Source organism: Microcaecilia unicolor, chromosome 7 (genome assembly GCF_901765095.1).
Source record: "Microcaecilia unicolor chromosome 7, aMicUni1.1, whole genome shotgun sequence".
Lineage (NCBI taxonomy): Eukaryota > Metazoa > Chordata > Amphibia > Gymnophiona > Siphonopidae > Microcaecilia > Microcaecilia unicolor.
Genome location: NC_044037.1, coordinates 307,506,253 through 307,522,162, shown reverse-complemented (window position 1 = coordinate 307,522,162; position 15,910 = coordinate 307,506,253). Strand labels below are relative to the sequence as shown.

Here is a 15,910-nt window from a genome sequence, read left to right as displayed (position 1 = left end):
AGCAGCATTCCTTTCGCAGAGACCGCCGTCCCGGAGGTGCTCCCTCCGGTCCTCCCCCAGGGTCTCGTACCCAATGACGGGGTCTTGGTCCACGCCCCAGTGCAGATTGGAGGACGGCTGTCCTCGTTTCTGGGCGAGTGGACCACAATAACTTCAGACGCGTGGGTGCTGGAAGTCATCAGAGACGGCTACAAACTAGAGTTCTGCCGACCCTTAAAAGACGGGTTTGTACTCTCTCCCTGCAAGTCTCCGGTCAAAGCTGTGGCAGTGCAGCAGACCTTGGACAATCTGATCCGCCTGGGCGCGGTCGTTCCGGTGCCAGAAAGTCAGCTTGGCAAGGGACGTTACTCCATTTACTTTGTGGTACCAAAGAAAGGAGGTTCTGTCCGGCCTATCCTCGACCTCAAAGGGGTCATTCGGGCCTTGAAAGTGCGGCACTTTCGCATGGAGACTCTCCGCTCTGTTATAGCGGCAGTGAAGGCAGGAGAGTTCCTGGCATCCTTGGACATCAAGGAAGCGTACCTGCATATTCCCATCTGGCCTCCTCATCAACGCTTTCTGCGTTTTGCAGTCCTGGGACGACACTTCCAGTTCAGAGCCCTCCCTTTCGGGTTGGCTACTGCTCCGCGGACCTTTTCCAAAGTAATGGTGGTCATCGCGGCCTTCCTACGAAAGGAAGGGGTACAAGTCCATCCTTATCTGGACGACTGGTTGATCCGAGCCCCCTCTTATGCAGAGTGCGGCAAAGCTGTGGACCGGGTAGTTGCTCTTTTGAGCTCCCTGGGATGGATCATCAACTGGGAGAAGAGCCAGCTGCGCCCGACTCAGTCCCTGGAGTACCTGGGAGTTCGATTCGACACCCAAGTGGGCAGAGTGTTCCTGCCAGACAATCGGATTGTCAAACTTCAGGCTCAGGTGGACCAGTTCCTAGTAGCCTCTCCCCTTCGGGCTTGGGACTATGTGCAGCTGTTGGGCTCTATGACGGCCACGATGGAAGTTGTGCCCTGGGCCAGGGCTCATATGAGACCACTTCAACACTCTCTGCTGCAGCGCTGGACTCCGATGTCGGAGGATTATGCTGTGCGCCTTCCCTTGGACCCAGCAGTGCGCAAGGCGCTGAGCTGGTGGATGCAGACAGACAAGTTGTCTGCGGGAATGCCTCTGGTGACCCCAGAGTGGATTGTCGTCACGACGGACGCCTCGTTGTCGGGCTGGGGAGCCCACTGCTTGGGAAGGACAGCGCAGGGGCTCTGGTCTCCTGCAGAGGCAAAGTGGTCTATCAACCTCCTGGAACTCAGAGCCATTCGGTTGGCGCTTTTGGAGTTCATCCCGGTACTGGTGTTGAAGCCTGTACGGGTCCTGTCGGACAATGCCACGGCTGTGGCCTATGTCAACCGCCAGGGAGGTACCAAGAGCGCCCCTCTAGCCAAGGAGGCTATGAATCTTTGCCAGTGGGCGGAAGTGAACCTGGAGCAGCTTTCAGCGGCCCACATTGCCGGAGTCATGAATGTCAAGGCGGACTTTCTCAGTCGCCATACCTTGGAGCCCGGAGAGTGGCAGCTATCTGCTCAGGCGTTCTTGGACATCACGAAGCGCTGGGGCCAGCCGAGCCTAGATCTGATGGCGTCATCGGCCAATTGCCAAGTGCCGCGCTTTTTCAGCAGAGGACGGGACCCTCGATCCCTGGGAGTAGATGCTCTTCTCCAACAGTGGCCGACACAAGAGCTTCTCTATGTGTTCCCGCCCTGGCCCATGTTGGGCAGGGTGCTAGACCGGGTGGCAAAGCATCCCGGCAGGGTAATCCTGGTGGGTCCGGATTGGCCCAGGCGTCCCTGGTATGCGGACTTGATCAGGCTCTCAGTCGACGATCCTCTGCGGCTGCCAGTGGAGCAGGGCCTGTTACATCAGGGTCCCGTGGTGATGGAGGATCCCTCCCCCTTTGGTCTTACGGCCTGGCTATTGAGCGGCAGCGTCTGAGGAAGAGGGGCTTCTCAGACAAGGTCATCGCCACTATGCTGAGAGCGAGGAAGCGCTCTACTTCTACTGCTTACGCCAGGGTTTGGCGTATCTTTGCAGCGTGGTGTGAAGCAGGCTCACTTTCTCCCTTCACTGCTCCAATTTCTTCAGTGTTGGCGTTCCTGCAAGAAGGTCTGGAGAAAGGCCTGTCGCTCAGTTCCCTTAAAGTCCAGGTAGCGGCTCTGGCTTGCTTCAGGGGCCGCCTGAAGGGTGCTTCCCTGGCTTCGCAGCCAGATGTGGTGCGCTTTCTCAAGGGAGTTAATCACCTGCGCCCTCCTCTGCACTCAGTGGTGCCTGCGTGGAATCTCAACCTGGTACTAAGAGCATTGCAGAAGCCGCCTTTTGAACCCTTGTCGAGGGCATCTCTGAAAGACCTGACGTTGAAAGCAGTCTTTTTGGTGGCTATCACTTCAGCCAGAAGAGTTTCCGAGCTCCAGGCGCTCTCATGTCGAGAGCCTTTTCTGCAGTTCACTGAGGCAGGAGTGACTATTCGCACAGTGCCTTCCTTCCTGCCCAAGATTGTTTCTCGCTTCCATGTGAATCAGCAGCTCTGTCTCCCTTCCTTTCGTAGGGAGGACTACCCAGAGGAGTACTCTGCTCTTAAATATCTGGATGTGAGACGAGTCATCATCAGATACTTGGAAGTGACCAATGATTTCCGGAAATCGGATCATCTGTTTGTCCTGTTTGCAGGTCCTCGTAAGGGTCTGCAGGCTGCTAAGCCTACAGTGGCAAGATGGGTCAAGGAAGCCATTGCAGCGGCTTATGTGGCCGCGGGGAAGGTGCCGCCTATCCAGCTGAAGGCTCACTCCACGAGAGCTCAGGCGGCCTCGATGGCAGAGGCCGGATCCGTCTCCTTGGAAGAGATATGCAAGGCGGCAACTTGGGCTTCGGCTCATACATTCTCCAAGCATTACCGTTTGACTGTGGCTGCACGGGCGGAGGCCCGGTTTGGAGCTTCAGTGTTGAGGTCAGGGATTTCAATGTCCCGCCCTGGGTGAGTACTGCTTCAGTACATCCCACCAGTCTATGGATTGATCAGCTTGATGATATGGAAGGTAAAATTATGTATAATCATACCTGATAATTTTCTTTCCATTAATCATAGCTGATCAATCCATAGCCCCTCCCAGATATCTGTACTGTTTTTATTCTGGTTGCATTTCAGGTTCAAGTTTAGTCTTCAGTTACTTCAGAAAGACTTCGTGTTCAAGTTTTTTCACTTGGATTCTTCAAGAGTTAAGACGAGTTTGTGTTACAGTGAGCTGCTGCATTCCTCTCCCCTCCGTTTTACGGGGCTGGATTGAGACTTAAAATTCTGCCGGCACTCCCTCCCGCTTCGTGCGGCTGTAGGGCAGCTTTGTACCCCTCCCGCTTCGGCGGTGTTAGGGTCAGTCAGCTCCTCCCGCGGTTGCGGTTGCAGGATAAGCCAGATCCCCCCGCATCGGCGGGTGTGGTGTCCCTCCCCCGCTCCGCGGGGATGAGCTGGACGGATTCCCCTCCCCCACTTGTGTGGGGATGAGCTGGGTTAATTCCCCTCCCCCGTTTCGGCGGTGGTGAGCTGGGCAGAGTGTCCCTTCGTGGGTGTAATTCTCTAAGTGCTGAGTCCTGCGGATGGAGCTTTGATATCGACATACTGAGGAGTTTCTGGCAGCACATGACCACATATAGGGAGGCAAAAGTTTGCTCTCTATCTCCACCTGCTGGTAGATGGACACAACCCACCAGTCTATGGATTGATCAGCTATGATTAATGGAAAGAAAATTATCAGGTATGATTATACATAATTTTACCTTATAGAATTTGGGGGATTGTGTAAAAGTAGGCATTATCTTTCGAGCGCCTACATTTTATAGACATACATCCACTCATAATTATATAATAGTCATTTTCTTTGTGTGAAACATGTAGGAAGGCCGTCAGTGGTTCAAAAGACCATGGCTTGGAACAAGGTATCTTTTAAAAATATATCACCAAAACAGGGAAGATAGGGTATCCCGATAGCAAGGTTGCAATAGAGACCATGATAGACCAAGTATCTAAAGAAAAAGCAGACAAAAATTGCAAATTAACACTGTCAACTGCTGAGCAAGATGTAAATAGAAACAACATAGTTTGAAATGTCTATATGCGAATTCCAGGAGCCTAAGAAATAAGATGGGAGAGTTAGAATATATTGCACTAAATGAAAAATCAGATATAATAGGTATCTCTGAGACCTGGTGGAAGGAAGATAACCAGTGGGACAGGGTGGATCAAATTGGTGGAGAGGTAGCATTGTATATTAAGGAGAACCTTGAATCAAATAGATTGAAAATTCTGCAGGAAACAGAACACATTTTGGAATCCCTATGGATTGAAATTCCATGCGTAAAGGGGAAAAGGATAATGAGAGGAGTGCACTACTGATGTAGAAATGTTATCAAAAATTAGGGAGGCTAACAAACTGGGGAACACAATAATAACGGGTGATTTAAATTAACCCAATATTGACTGGGTAAATATAACATCAGGGCATGCTAGGGAGGTCAAATTCCTTGAAGAAATCAAGGACTGCTTTATGGAGCAGCTGGTACAGCAGCCAAAAAGAGGAGGAAAAATTCTAGATAGTCCTTAGTGGTGCGCATGATCTGGTGCTGGAGGTGCTGTTTTGAAGAACTAAAGCCTTCTAAGGAGTTGTTTTGAGTGTTTCAGCAAGAGATAAGTACTGTCTACTTCATGCTTCTGATGAAAAACTAGGGGGCTCATTTTCGAAAGAGAAAAATGTGTGTACCTGGGAGCATTTATTTGAGGTCCACTGCAGTGCCCTCTAGGGGGCCCCAATGCGTCTAAGTCAGACTTTGGATGTTTTGCGCTAAATGTCCAAAATCTGAATACAAAATATACCCATTTTAAAAAAAAGAAAAACATATATCTTTTTTTTAAATACCATTTCGAACAAGGTTTTATGCTTTGTGCACTTATCTTAGGCCATTTTCGGAAAGAAAAAAAAAAAAGCAAAGTTAAAAACGCATAAAATCAAGCCATTGGGATGTAGGAGAGGCCAGCATTTTTAGCAGACTGGTCCCCCAGACATCTCAGGAGAGCAATGGGGCACCCTAGGGGGCACTGCAGTGGACCTCAAATAAATGCTCCCAGGTACACACCTGACCTTTGCTCCCTCATCTTGTCTGCTGAGCCCTCTAAAATCCACTACCCCCAACTGTACACCACTACAGTAGCCCTTATGGGTGAAGGGGGCACCTATATATGGGTACAGTGGGTTTCTGGTGAGTTTTGGAGGGCTCACAGTTTCCACCACAAGTGAGACAGGTAAAGGGAGATAGGCACCTGAGTTCCATACGCCATAGTGCACTGCACCGACCACTACACTAGGGACCCGCCTGCTGCTCTAATAGACCTGAATTTAACATCTGAGGCTGTCAAAGAGGCTGGTGAGTCATATTTTTATTCACATTTTGGGGGGATGGGAGGGGGTCAGTGACCACTGGGGGGGTATTGGGGTCATCTGGTCATTTAGGGCACCTGTTTCTGCCTTATTTGTTCTGAAAACTGGTCTAGACCAAAATGTCTTGGTTTTAGTCCTGGACGTTTTTATTTTGTTCCATTATGGTTGTAAAACATCCAAGTGTTAGGCACGCCCTAATCGTGCCTTCGAAATGTCTCCCGACACGCACCCTTATGATTTGGACGCACTGCTGACGAACTGCATAGTAAATGTCTGCAAAATAGGTTTGAAAATACCGATTTGGGCATTTTGAGAAGAAAAATGTCCAAATGGTGGTTTATGACACTTTTTGGACGTTTTTCTCTTTCAAAAATGAGCCTTCTACTGTTTTACATTATATGTTATTTTTGAGTATATTGTTTATTATCACGATTAAATTGCTTTTACCGAACCTTTTTGTGTTGATTTAGCTTTGGTTTGGGTTTTTAAAAATTTTTTCCTTTTTTTTGTTTTGTTATTTAACACGAAAACATATGCACATGAACACACCAACACATGGATTTTCAGTTAAGCACTGACCCTTCAAAATTCCCACAGTGGACCCAGTGATAGAAGTCACATGTATTTGATGTGTTGCAGATGAGTTGACCTGTAGTGGTAAATTGACTGTCAGGCCTTCAGTCCAGCCCTTATTTACCCGTAAAATGCAAGACCTTGATGTGATGGAAGGACGGACAGCTCGTCTGGACTGTAAAATCAGTGGCACTCCACCTCCTACTGTAACCTGGATTCACTTTGGTATGTATTCTAGGATCCCCTTTGTGACCTGGACATACTGTGGGATGTGTCTCATAATCCTCTTCTCTTTTAAGCAGTGATTTTGTTGAAATTAGATTATTGCATGGTTTATATTGTCTCGTTTTGGCTAACTTGGGGTCCTTTTACCAAGCTCAGGAAAAAAGGCCTTGCGCTTGTGGCGGGGGCCATTTTTACCACATGTGAGGGCCCTTTTTACCGCAGTGGATAAAAAGATCCCAGGCACACATGGCCATGAAATAAGAGAATTTGCCATTGAGGTGGCGATAAGGGCTCCCGTACTAACCCAGCAGTAACCTGGCAGTGTGAGGCAATGTACGATTACCGCCGGGTTACTGCTGCACAAGCCATTTCTGGGGGGGGGGTCTTTTACTCCCCAGAAATGGTGCGCATTTGGGGGGGGGGACTATCGTGAGCAGCCACGTTGGGCCAGTGGTAGTCCCAGAAGTGCAAGCCGTAAGCCCGCATTGGGCTTATCGCCGCTCTGTTAAAGGGCTCCTTAATATCTAGATTACAGGTGATACAGAACACTGCAGCTAGGATGATCATGGAACAAAAGAAGTCAGATCATAATACACCTATTTTGATGGAATTTCATTGGTTGCCTATTAAAGCCCGTGTTTTTTTAAAATTAGCATGTTGACACCATCCATGCAGTCATGCATTCATCTCCAGGATGCAAGCTTCCTTGATTTGGCCTTTACCCTCAATATGAAGGATTGATGAGAACACCACCTGTGCACCTATCTGCCTCATCCATTATCCCAGAGCCATGAAGTCACATTTGATACATTCAGTGGGATACCTAACAGTATCATTTGTGCCAACATGGATGAGCATCATAGGATAATGAGTCTTGCAACCTTTCATTTTGAATCTTGGCACCAAGCAGACAGCACACCTCCCTGAACATCATATCTGGTTGGTAGATGGGTGCCTCTATATCCCTCAGAAGAGAATCTCCAACCACCACTACCCTTCACTTCTTATTGGTCAATGATGTGCAGCTTTTGAGCTTTGCTTCCTCCTGTTCTCATTTTTTTTTTTTTTTTACATTTGTACCCCGCACTTTCCCACTCATGGCAGGCTCAATGCGGCTTACATGGGGCAATGGAGGGTTAAGTGACTTGCCCAGAGTCACAAGGAGCTGCCTGTGCCTGAAGTGGGAATCAAACTCAGTTCCTTAGGACCAAAGTCCACCACCCTAACCACTAGGCCACTCCTCCACTGTTGCTACTATTTGAGATTCTACATGGAATGTTGCTATTCCACTAGAAGTCGTCCCTTGCAGATCACCAATGTGGCCGCGCAGGCTTCTGCTTATGCGAGTCTGACGTCCTGACGTATGTGCAGGACGTCAGACTCACAGAAACAGAAGCCTGTGCAACCTTCTACATGGAATGTTGCTAGTGGAATAGCAACATTCCATGTAGAATCTCCAATAGTATCTATTTTATTTTTGTTACATTTGTACCCTGCGCTTTCCCACTCATGGCAGGCTCAATGCGGCTTACATGGGGCAATGGAGGGTTAAGTGACTTGCTCAGAGTCACAAGGAGCTGCCTGTGCCTGAAGTGGGAATCAAACTCAGTTCCTGAAGTGGGAAGCGAACTCAGTACCTCAGTTCCTCAGGACCAAAGTCCACCACCCTAATCAGGACCAAAGTCCACCACCCTAACCACTAGGCCACTCCTCCACTGTTGCTACTATTTGAGATTCTACATGGAATGTTGCTATTCCACTAGCAACATTCCATGTAGAAGTCGGCCCTTGCAGATCACCAATGTGGCCGCGCAGGCTTCTGCTTCTGTGAGTCTGATGTCCTGCACGTACTTGCAGGACGTCAGACTCACAGAAACAGAAGCCACGTGCAGGACGTCAGACTCACAGAAACAGAAGCCTGCGCAGCCTTCTACATGGAATGTTGCTAGTGGAATAGCAACATTCCATGTAGAATCTCCAACAGTAGCAACATTCCATGTAGAATCTCCAATAGTAGCAACATTCCATGTAGAATCTCCAGTAGTAGCAACAGAATCTCAATAGTAGCAACATTCCATGTAGAATCTCCAATAGTATCTATTTTATTTTGGTTACATTTGTACCCTGCGCTTTCCCACTCATGGCAGGCTCAATGCGGCTTACATGGGGCAATGGAGGGTTAAGTGACTTGCCCAGAGTCACAAGGAGCTGCCTGTGCCTGAAGCGGGAATCGAACTCGGTTCCTCAGTTCCCCAGGACCAAAGTCCACCACCCTAACCACTAGGCCACTCCTACACTGTTGCTACTATTTGAGATTCTGCTTCTGTGAGTCTGACGTCCTGCACATATGTGCAGGACGTCAGACTCACAGAAACAGAAGCCTGCGCAGCCTTCTACATGGAATGTTGCTAGTGGAATAGCAACATTCCATGTAGAATCTCCAATAGTATCTATTTTATTTTTGTTACATTTGTACCCTGCGCTTTCCCACTCATGACAGGCTCAATGCGGCGGGCAATGGAGGGTTAAGTGACTTGCCCAGAGTCACAAGGAGCTGCCTGTGCCTGAAGTGGGAATCAAACTCAGTTCCCCAGGACCAAAGTCCACCACCCTAACCACTAGGCCACTCCTCCACTGTTGCTACTATTTGAGATTCTACATGGAATGTTGCTATTCCACTAGCAACATTCCATGTAGAAGTCGGCCCTTGCAGATCACCAATGTGGCCGCGCAGGCTTCTGCTTCTGTGAGTCTGACGTCCTGCACATCATTCTACATGGAATGTTGTTAGTGGGATAGCAACATTCCATGTAGAATCTCCAATAGTAGCAACATTCCATGTAGAATCTCCAATAGTATCTATTTTTTTTGTTACATTTGTACCCTGCGCTTTCCCACTCATGGCAGGCTCAATGCGGCTTACATGGGGCAATGGAGGGTTAAGTGACTTGCTCAGAGTCACAAGGAGCTGCCTGTGCCTGAAGTGGGAATCAAACTCAGTTCCTGAAGTGGGAAGCGAACTCAGTACCTCAGGACCAAAGTCCACCACCCTAACCACTAGGCCACTCCTCCACTGTTGCTACTATTTGAGTTTCTACATGGAATGTTGCTATTCCACTAGCAACATTCCATGTAGAAGTTGGCCCTTGCAGATCACCAATGTGGCCGCGCAGGACGTCAGACTCACAGAAACAGAAGCCTGCGCAGCCTTCTACATGGAATGTTGCTAGTGGAATAGCAACATTCCATGTAGAATCTCCAATAGTGGCAACATTCCATGTAGAATCTCCAATAGTAGCAACATTCCAGTAGAATCTCCAATAGTAGCAACATTCCATGTAGAATCTGCAATAGTATCTATTTTATTTTTGTTACATTTGTACCCTGCGCTTTCCCACTCATGGCAGGCTCAATGCGGCTTACATGGGGCAATGGAGGGTTAAGTGACTTGCCCAGAGTCACAAGGAGCTGCCTGTGCCTGAAGTGGGAATCAAACTCAGTTCCTGAAGTGGGAAGCGAACTCAGTACCTCAGTTCCTCAGGACCAAAGTCCACCACCCTAATCAGGACCAAAGTCCACCACCCTAACCACTAGGCCACTCCTCCACTGTTGCTACTATTTGAGATTCTACATGGAATGTTGCTATTCCACTAGCAACATTCCATGTAGAAGTCGGCCCTTGCAGATCACCAATGTGGCCGCGCAGGCTTCTGCTTCTGTGAGTCTGACGTTGTGCACGTACGTGCAGGACGTCAGACTCACAGTAACAGAAGCCTGCGCAGCCTTCTACATGGAATGTTGCTAGTGGAATAGCAACATTCCATGTAGAATCTCCAATAGTGGCAACATTCCATGTAGAATCTCCAATAGTAGCAACATTCCAGTAGAATCTCCAATAGTAGCAACATTCCATGTAGAATCTGCAATAGTATCTATTTTATTTTTGTTACATTTGTACCCTGCGCTTTCCCACTCATGGCAGGCTCAATGCGGCTTACATGGGGCAATGGAGGGTTAAGTGACTTGCCCAGAGTCACAAGGAGCTGCCTGTGCCTGAAGTGGGAATCAAACTCAGTTCCTGAAGTGGGAAGCGAACTCAGTACCTCAGTTCCTCAGGACCAAAGTCCACCACCCTAATTAGGACCAAAGTCCACCACCCTAACCACTAGGCCACTCCTCCACTGTTGCTACTATTTGAGATTCTACATGGAATGTTGCTATTCCACTAGCAACATTCCATGTAGAAGTCGGCCCTTGCAGATCACCAATGTGGCCGCGCAGGCTTCTGCTTCTGTGAGTCTGATGTCCTGCACGTACTTGCAGGACGTCAGACTCACAGAAACAGAAGCCACGTGCAGGACGTCAGACTCACAGAAACAGAAGCCTGCGCAGCCTTCTACATGGAATGTTGCTAGTGGAATAGCAACATTCCATGTAGAATCTCCAATAGTAGCAACATTCCATGTAGAATCTCCAATAGTATCTATTTTATGTTTGTTACATTTGTACCCTGCGCTTTCCCACTCATGGCAGGCTCAATGCGGCTTACATGGGGCAATGGAGGGTTAAGTGACTTGCCCAGAGTCACAAGGAGCTGCCTGTGCCTGAAGTGGGAATCAAACTCAGTTCCCCAGGACCAAAGTCCACCACCCTAACCACTAGGCCACTCCAGCTCCTGGGCTGCAAACTGGTTCTTCAGTTCAACAAGAGATAGAATTGTGTGGTTGATTTTGCAGGATCTGGTGATCTTTGTCCAGCTTTCCTATTTAGCACATCTCCTTCCCCTTTGCTGGAGATCCTCAATTCATTTCTGGGATGAATTTCTGGTTGTCACAGATGCTTCTTAGTCTTGCCACCTCCTCTCTTAGTTCTTGTACTTCTTTCATGAGAGATTCAATGTGCATACATCTTGTACATGTAATCAGTCCCGCACCTTGGACCAAGTGTTCAGTCTGGACAGAGGCAGAAGTTGTAATGGGAGCAGCAGCTTTGGGGACACGATGTTTCTTAGCCATACTTCAGCTGTAGGAATCTTTTGTACCTGTAGATAGAAAAGAGGAAAAGACCTACCAAAGTCCCAACCCTATTTATTTTCCTTCACCTGTTCCGTAAGTTACAAGAAGCAGGTAATTACTTTTATGTGAGATCTAAGAACCTGCTCTGATTTCCTGTGTTTGTAGTTTTATTTGCTTCCTCACCTGTTTTGGGGTATACAGTGATTTAGCTTATTGCTTTCATCCACACTCTTATCACCTCTCACTTAGACTATTGCAACTTGCTTCTCACAGGTCTCCCACTTAGCCATCTCTCTCCTCTTCATTCTGTTCAAAATTCTGCTGCACGACTAATATTCCGCCAGTGTCGTTATGCTCATATTAGCCCTCTCCTCAAGTCACTTCACTGGCTTCCTATCCGTTTCTGCATACAGTTCAAACTCCTCTTATTGACCTATATGTGCATTCACTCTGCAACTCCTCAGTACCTCTCCACTCTCATCTCTCCCTACATTCCTCCCCGGGAACTCCATTCACTGGGTAAATCTCTCTTATCTGCACCCTTCTCCTCCACTGCTAACTCCAGACTCCGTTGCTTTTATCTTGCTGCACCATATGCCTGGAATAGACTTCCTGAGCCGGTACGTCAAGCTCTATCTCTGGCCGTCTTCAAATCTACGTTAAAAGCCCACCTTTTTGATGCTGCTTTTAACTCCTAACCCTTATTCACTTGTTCAGAACCCTTATTTTATCATCCTCACTTTAATATTCCCTTATCTCTTGTTTGTCCTGTTTGTCTGTCCTAATTAGATTGTAAACTCTGTCGAGCAGGGACTTTCTCTTCATGTTCATGTGTACAGCGCTGCGTACGTCTAGTAGCGCTTTAGAAATGATAAGTAGTAGTAGTAGTAGGCTTTAGAAATATGCTTTATGTATCTGATATGTGTAGTGTAGTGTGGTTGCTTTGTAGGCTTAATTCAAAGATTATGAGGGGCATTTTCAATATGATGTCTAAATACAATTTTGGATGTTTTGCGAAAAATGTCCCAAAATCCAGTAGCGAACATGGCCATTTTCAAACCAGAAAAACATCCAAGTTTTTTTTGAAAATGGCCATTTGATAGATGTTTTGCGCTCAGTGCAGCTATCATTTAGGACCATTTATTGAAAAAAAAATGTCCAAGGGTAAAACAAGTCATTGGGATGTGTGGGAGCCAGCATTCTTAGGAGACTGGCCACACAGACGTCCCAGCAAAGCAGTTGGGCACCCTAGGGGTCACTGCAGTTGACTTCACATAAAAGGACCCAGGTACACATCTCACCGTTGCCCCTTTCTATTGTATGGTGAACCCATCCAAAACTCAGAAAAACCTACTGTACACCACTACAATAGCTCTTATGCCTGCAGGTGTCATCTATATTAAGGTACAGTAGGTATTTAGTGTATTTTGGAGGGCTCACACATTCCTCCACAAGTGGACCAGTTAGAGTGGGATATGGGCCTGGTCTCCTCTACAATCCACTGCACTGACCACTAGGCTACTCCTGGGACCTGCTTACTGCTCTAATAGGAATGGCCATCATATCTGAACCTGTTATAGAGCCCAGGGGCGGGAGGGGGTCCATAGCCCGAGGTGAGGGGCCACATTTTAGCTCCCCTAGCGCTGCCGACCCCCCTGCCACTTTTGACCCCCTCCCGCTGCTGCCAACCCTCCCACGCCACCACCAGGTACCTTTGCTGGTGGGGGTCCCCAACCCTCGCCAGCTGAAGTCCTCTTCAGCGCCGGTCTACTCTGGCACGTTTGCTGATCTGGAATCTGTTTCTGTGAGTCCTGATGTCCTGCACGTTCCTACATGCGGACTTCAGGAGTCAAGAAAAGACCCACAGAAACAGAATCAAGATAAGCAATGCAGAATCAAGATAAGACCGGTGCTGAAGAGGACTTCAGCTGGCGGGGGTTGGGGACCCCCGCCAGCAAAGGTACCTGACGGCGGTGGTGGGGGAGGGTTGGCGGCAGCGGGATGGGGGGTCGATAGTGGCGGGGGGGGGGGGGTTAAAATAGGGGGGCCATGGCTAAATCTGTGGGGGCCCATGCCCCTGTGGCCTCATCTAGCTACGCCCCTGATAGAGCCTGGTATGTCACTGTCACATCTTAGGGGGCTAAGAGAGGGGTCAGTGACCACTGGGGGAGTAAGGGGGGTTATATGCCTTAATCCCTCCAGTGAATCAATTTATCAGTCTCAAATTTTGCTTCCAGTGGGGATAACACATGTAAGGGCCTCTTGCTGTAGTATAATTATACACTACGAACCTCAGTGGTGACTTGTTTCACACAGAATTCATTCAGTGAATATATTTTATCATGATTTCCAAGGTGGTCTTTTAAAATAATGTCCACACTTCAAGCAAATTATTGATCTTAGCAATTTCTCCAAAATTCAACACAGTACTCCAAGTGAAGTCTCACTAATGACTTGTACAGCAGCATTAGCACCTCCTTCTTTCAGCTGGTTCTTCCCCTCTCTAAACAGCCACCACCTTATCACATTGTTTTACCACCTTGAGATCCTCTATCACTCTGAGTCCCTTTCTTCTCTATGTACTTTAGCCTCTCACCTCCTATTGCATAGAGCTCCTTTGAATTTCTGCACCCCAAGTGCAGCATTCGATATCACTTCACATTAAAGCCTAACTGCCAACACTTATGCTTCTCATTTTTGAAATTCTTTTTTCATGCTTTCCGTTCCCTCTGAGGTGATCATGCTATTGTTAATCTTTGTGCTGTCCATAAAAAGGCATACTTTTTTATAACCCTTTGGCAATACCGCTCACAACAATATTGAAAAGAATCAGATCCAGGACATATCTCTTTCTTCTTGGCAAATTCCATTTGCAGTCACCCTCTGCAACCTATCAGTCAACCAGTTTCAGATCTAGTTTATTTATTTGTGACGTTTATATTCCACATTATCCCAAACAAGTTTGAGTTCAATGTGGTTTACAATAAACGTATAAGGTACATAACAAAGAATAATGCATAAGAAAGTAATTTGTTGTAAGAATCTAATTTTACAATACAGTGTCATAAACGTAATGGGATAACTATAGAAGTTTAACATTTAGAAAATCTATTATGAATGAGAAATTGTACATGAAGTAAAGAGAAAGTTAATAGTAAATAGAGTAATAACCATTTCAGGTAATAATTAGTTGTTTGAGATATGGTTGTTCTTTGTGAGGGTTTGTTTGAATAGGAACAATTTGAGGATTTTGCGGAATCTAGTATATTTCTTATTTTGGGTGGTAAGGATAACTTTGGATTCTATCCTAAAAGCTGCTCAATTTATTTATGAGGAATGATTCAACATCTTTGCCGAAATCCATATAGACCAGCACATGTCCTCAATCCAGTTCTTTTGTCCCTCAAATAAATCAATAGGATTTGTTTGGCATGACTTATTGATGTTGCCTCAGATTTTGCATTCCATTAGACTGGAGATAGTTCCCTAACCTTTCCTTAAGCAGCATCTCCATTATCAAGATTAGACTTGCTGGCATGTAGTTTCCCACTTCTTAATCTTGCTGTTCTTTGGGATTCTGTCAGGTACTTGTGACCTGGATTGGCCACTACTGGAAGCAGGATACTGGGGAAAATGGCTCTTGGTCTGCCCCAGTGTGACTATTCTTATGTTCTCTGTTCCCATTTTTATAAACAGGGACCACATAAGCCATTTCCATTAAATGCATCCTTTTAGAGGACTTACTAATAACCTCTCTCAGCTCCATCATTATCCTGGGATGTATCTTATCAGGTCCCATGGCTTTGTCTACTTTCAGTTTTGCAAGCTGTTTATAAATACTACCTTCCGTGAACAGTGTGGTATATATACCGTCATCGTATGTAGCTTTGGCAACCATCTATGAACCTTTTCCAGGTTTTTGTTTTATAAACACATAACAGAAGCATTTCTTGAGTATTTCCTCTTTTTCCTCATCACTTTCACACATTGGTCATCAGCACCTTTGAGTATCTCTGTCTAGACTTCCTCCTTTCTCCAATATACCTGAAAAATGTCTTGTTACTTCTCTTTATATCTTTAGCCATTTTTACTTCTGTCTGTGCTTTTGCCATGCTGATTTCTTTCTTGAGCTCTTTCAGCTTTATGCGTTATTTTTGTTTGTGTTCCTTCTTTTGTGATCTTCATTATTTTCTGAACACTACCTTTTTTGCATTGATCTTTATGTTACTTTACTGGTGAACCACATCGGTTTCCTTTTCCTTTTCTTACACAAAGATACGTTTCACTTTTCATATCCCCTTTCAATTTATCCCATTGTTTTCCCACTTCCCTTATTTCTTCCTACCCTGCCAGCTCCTCTTTCAGGTACATCCCCATTTTACCAGAATCAACATCTTTGAAAACTAGAACTTTGAATTTGGTGTCTCTAGATTCCACCTTAGTTTTTATATGAAACCACAATGTGTAGTGATCACTGCCACTCAAGTGGGCGCCTACCTGGACATTAGACACACTTTCTTCATTTGTAAGTACTAAATCCTGCATTGACCCTCCTTTGGTGAGTTCCATCACCATTTGTCTAAGCAAAGACCATTATAAGGCATCCAGTATCTTCCTACTTCTTTCCAGATT

The 15,910-nt window shown here is 46.6% G+C and overlaps 1 protein-coding gene across 1 annotated transcript in view; it reads left to right on the top strand.

Moving 5' to 3' along the window:
• The window catches only part of SPEG (striated muscle enriched protein kinase), a 495,656-nt gene that overhangs the window by 297,297 nt on the left and 182,449 nt on the right, over positions 1 to 15,910 (top strand). Inside the window, exon 11 of the mRNA XM_030208751.1 lies at positions 6,105 to 6,263. Coding sequence (XP_030064611.1) covers positions 6,105 to 6,263 — 159 coding nt within the window. The remainder of the gene's footprint in view (positions 1 to 6,104; positions 6,264 to 15,910) is intronic.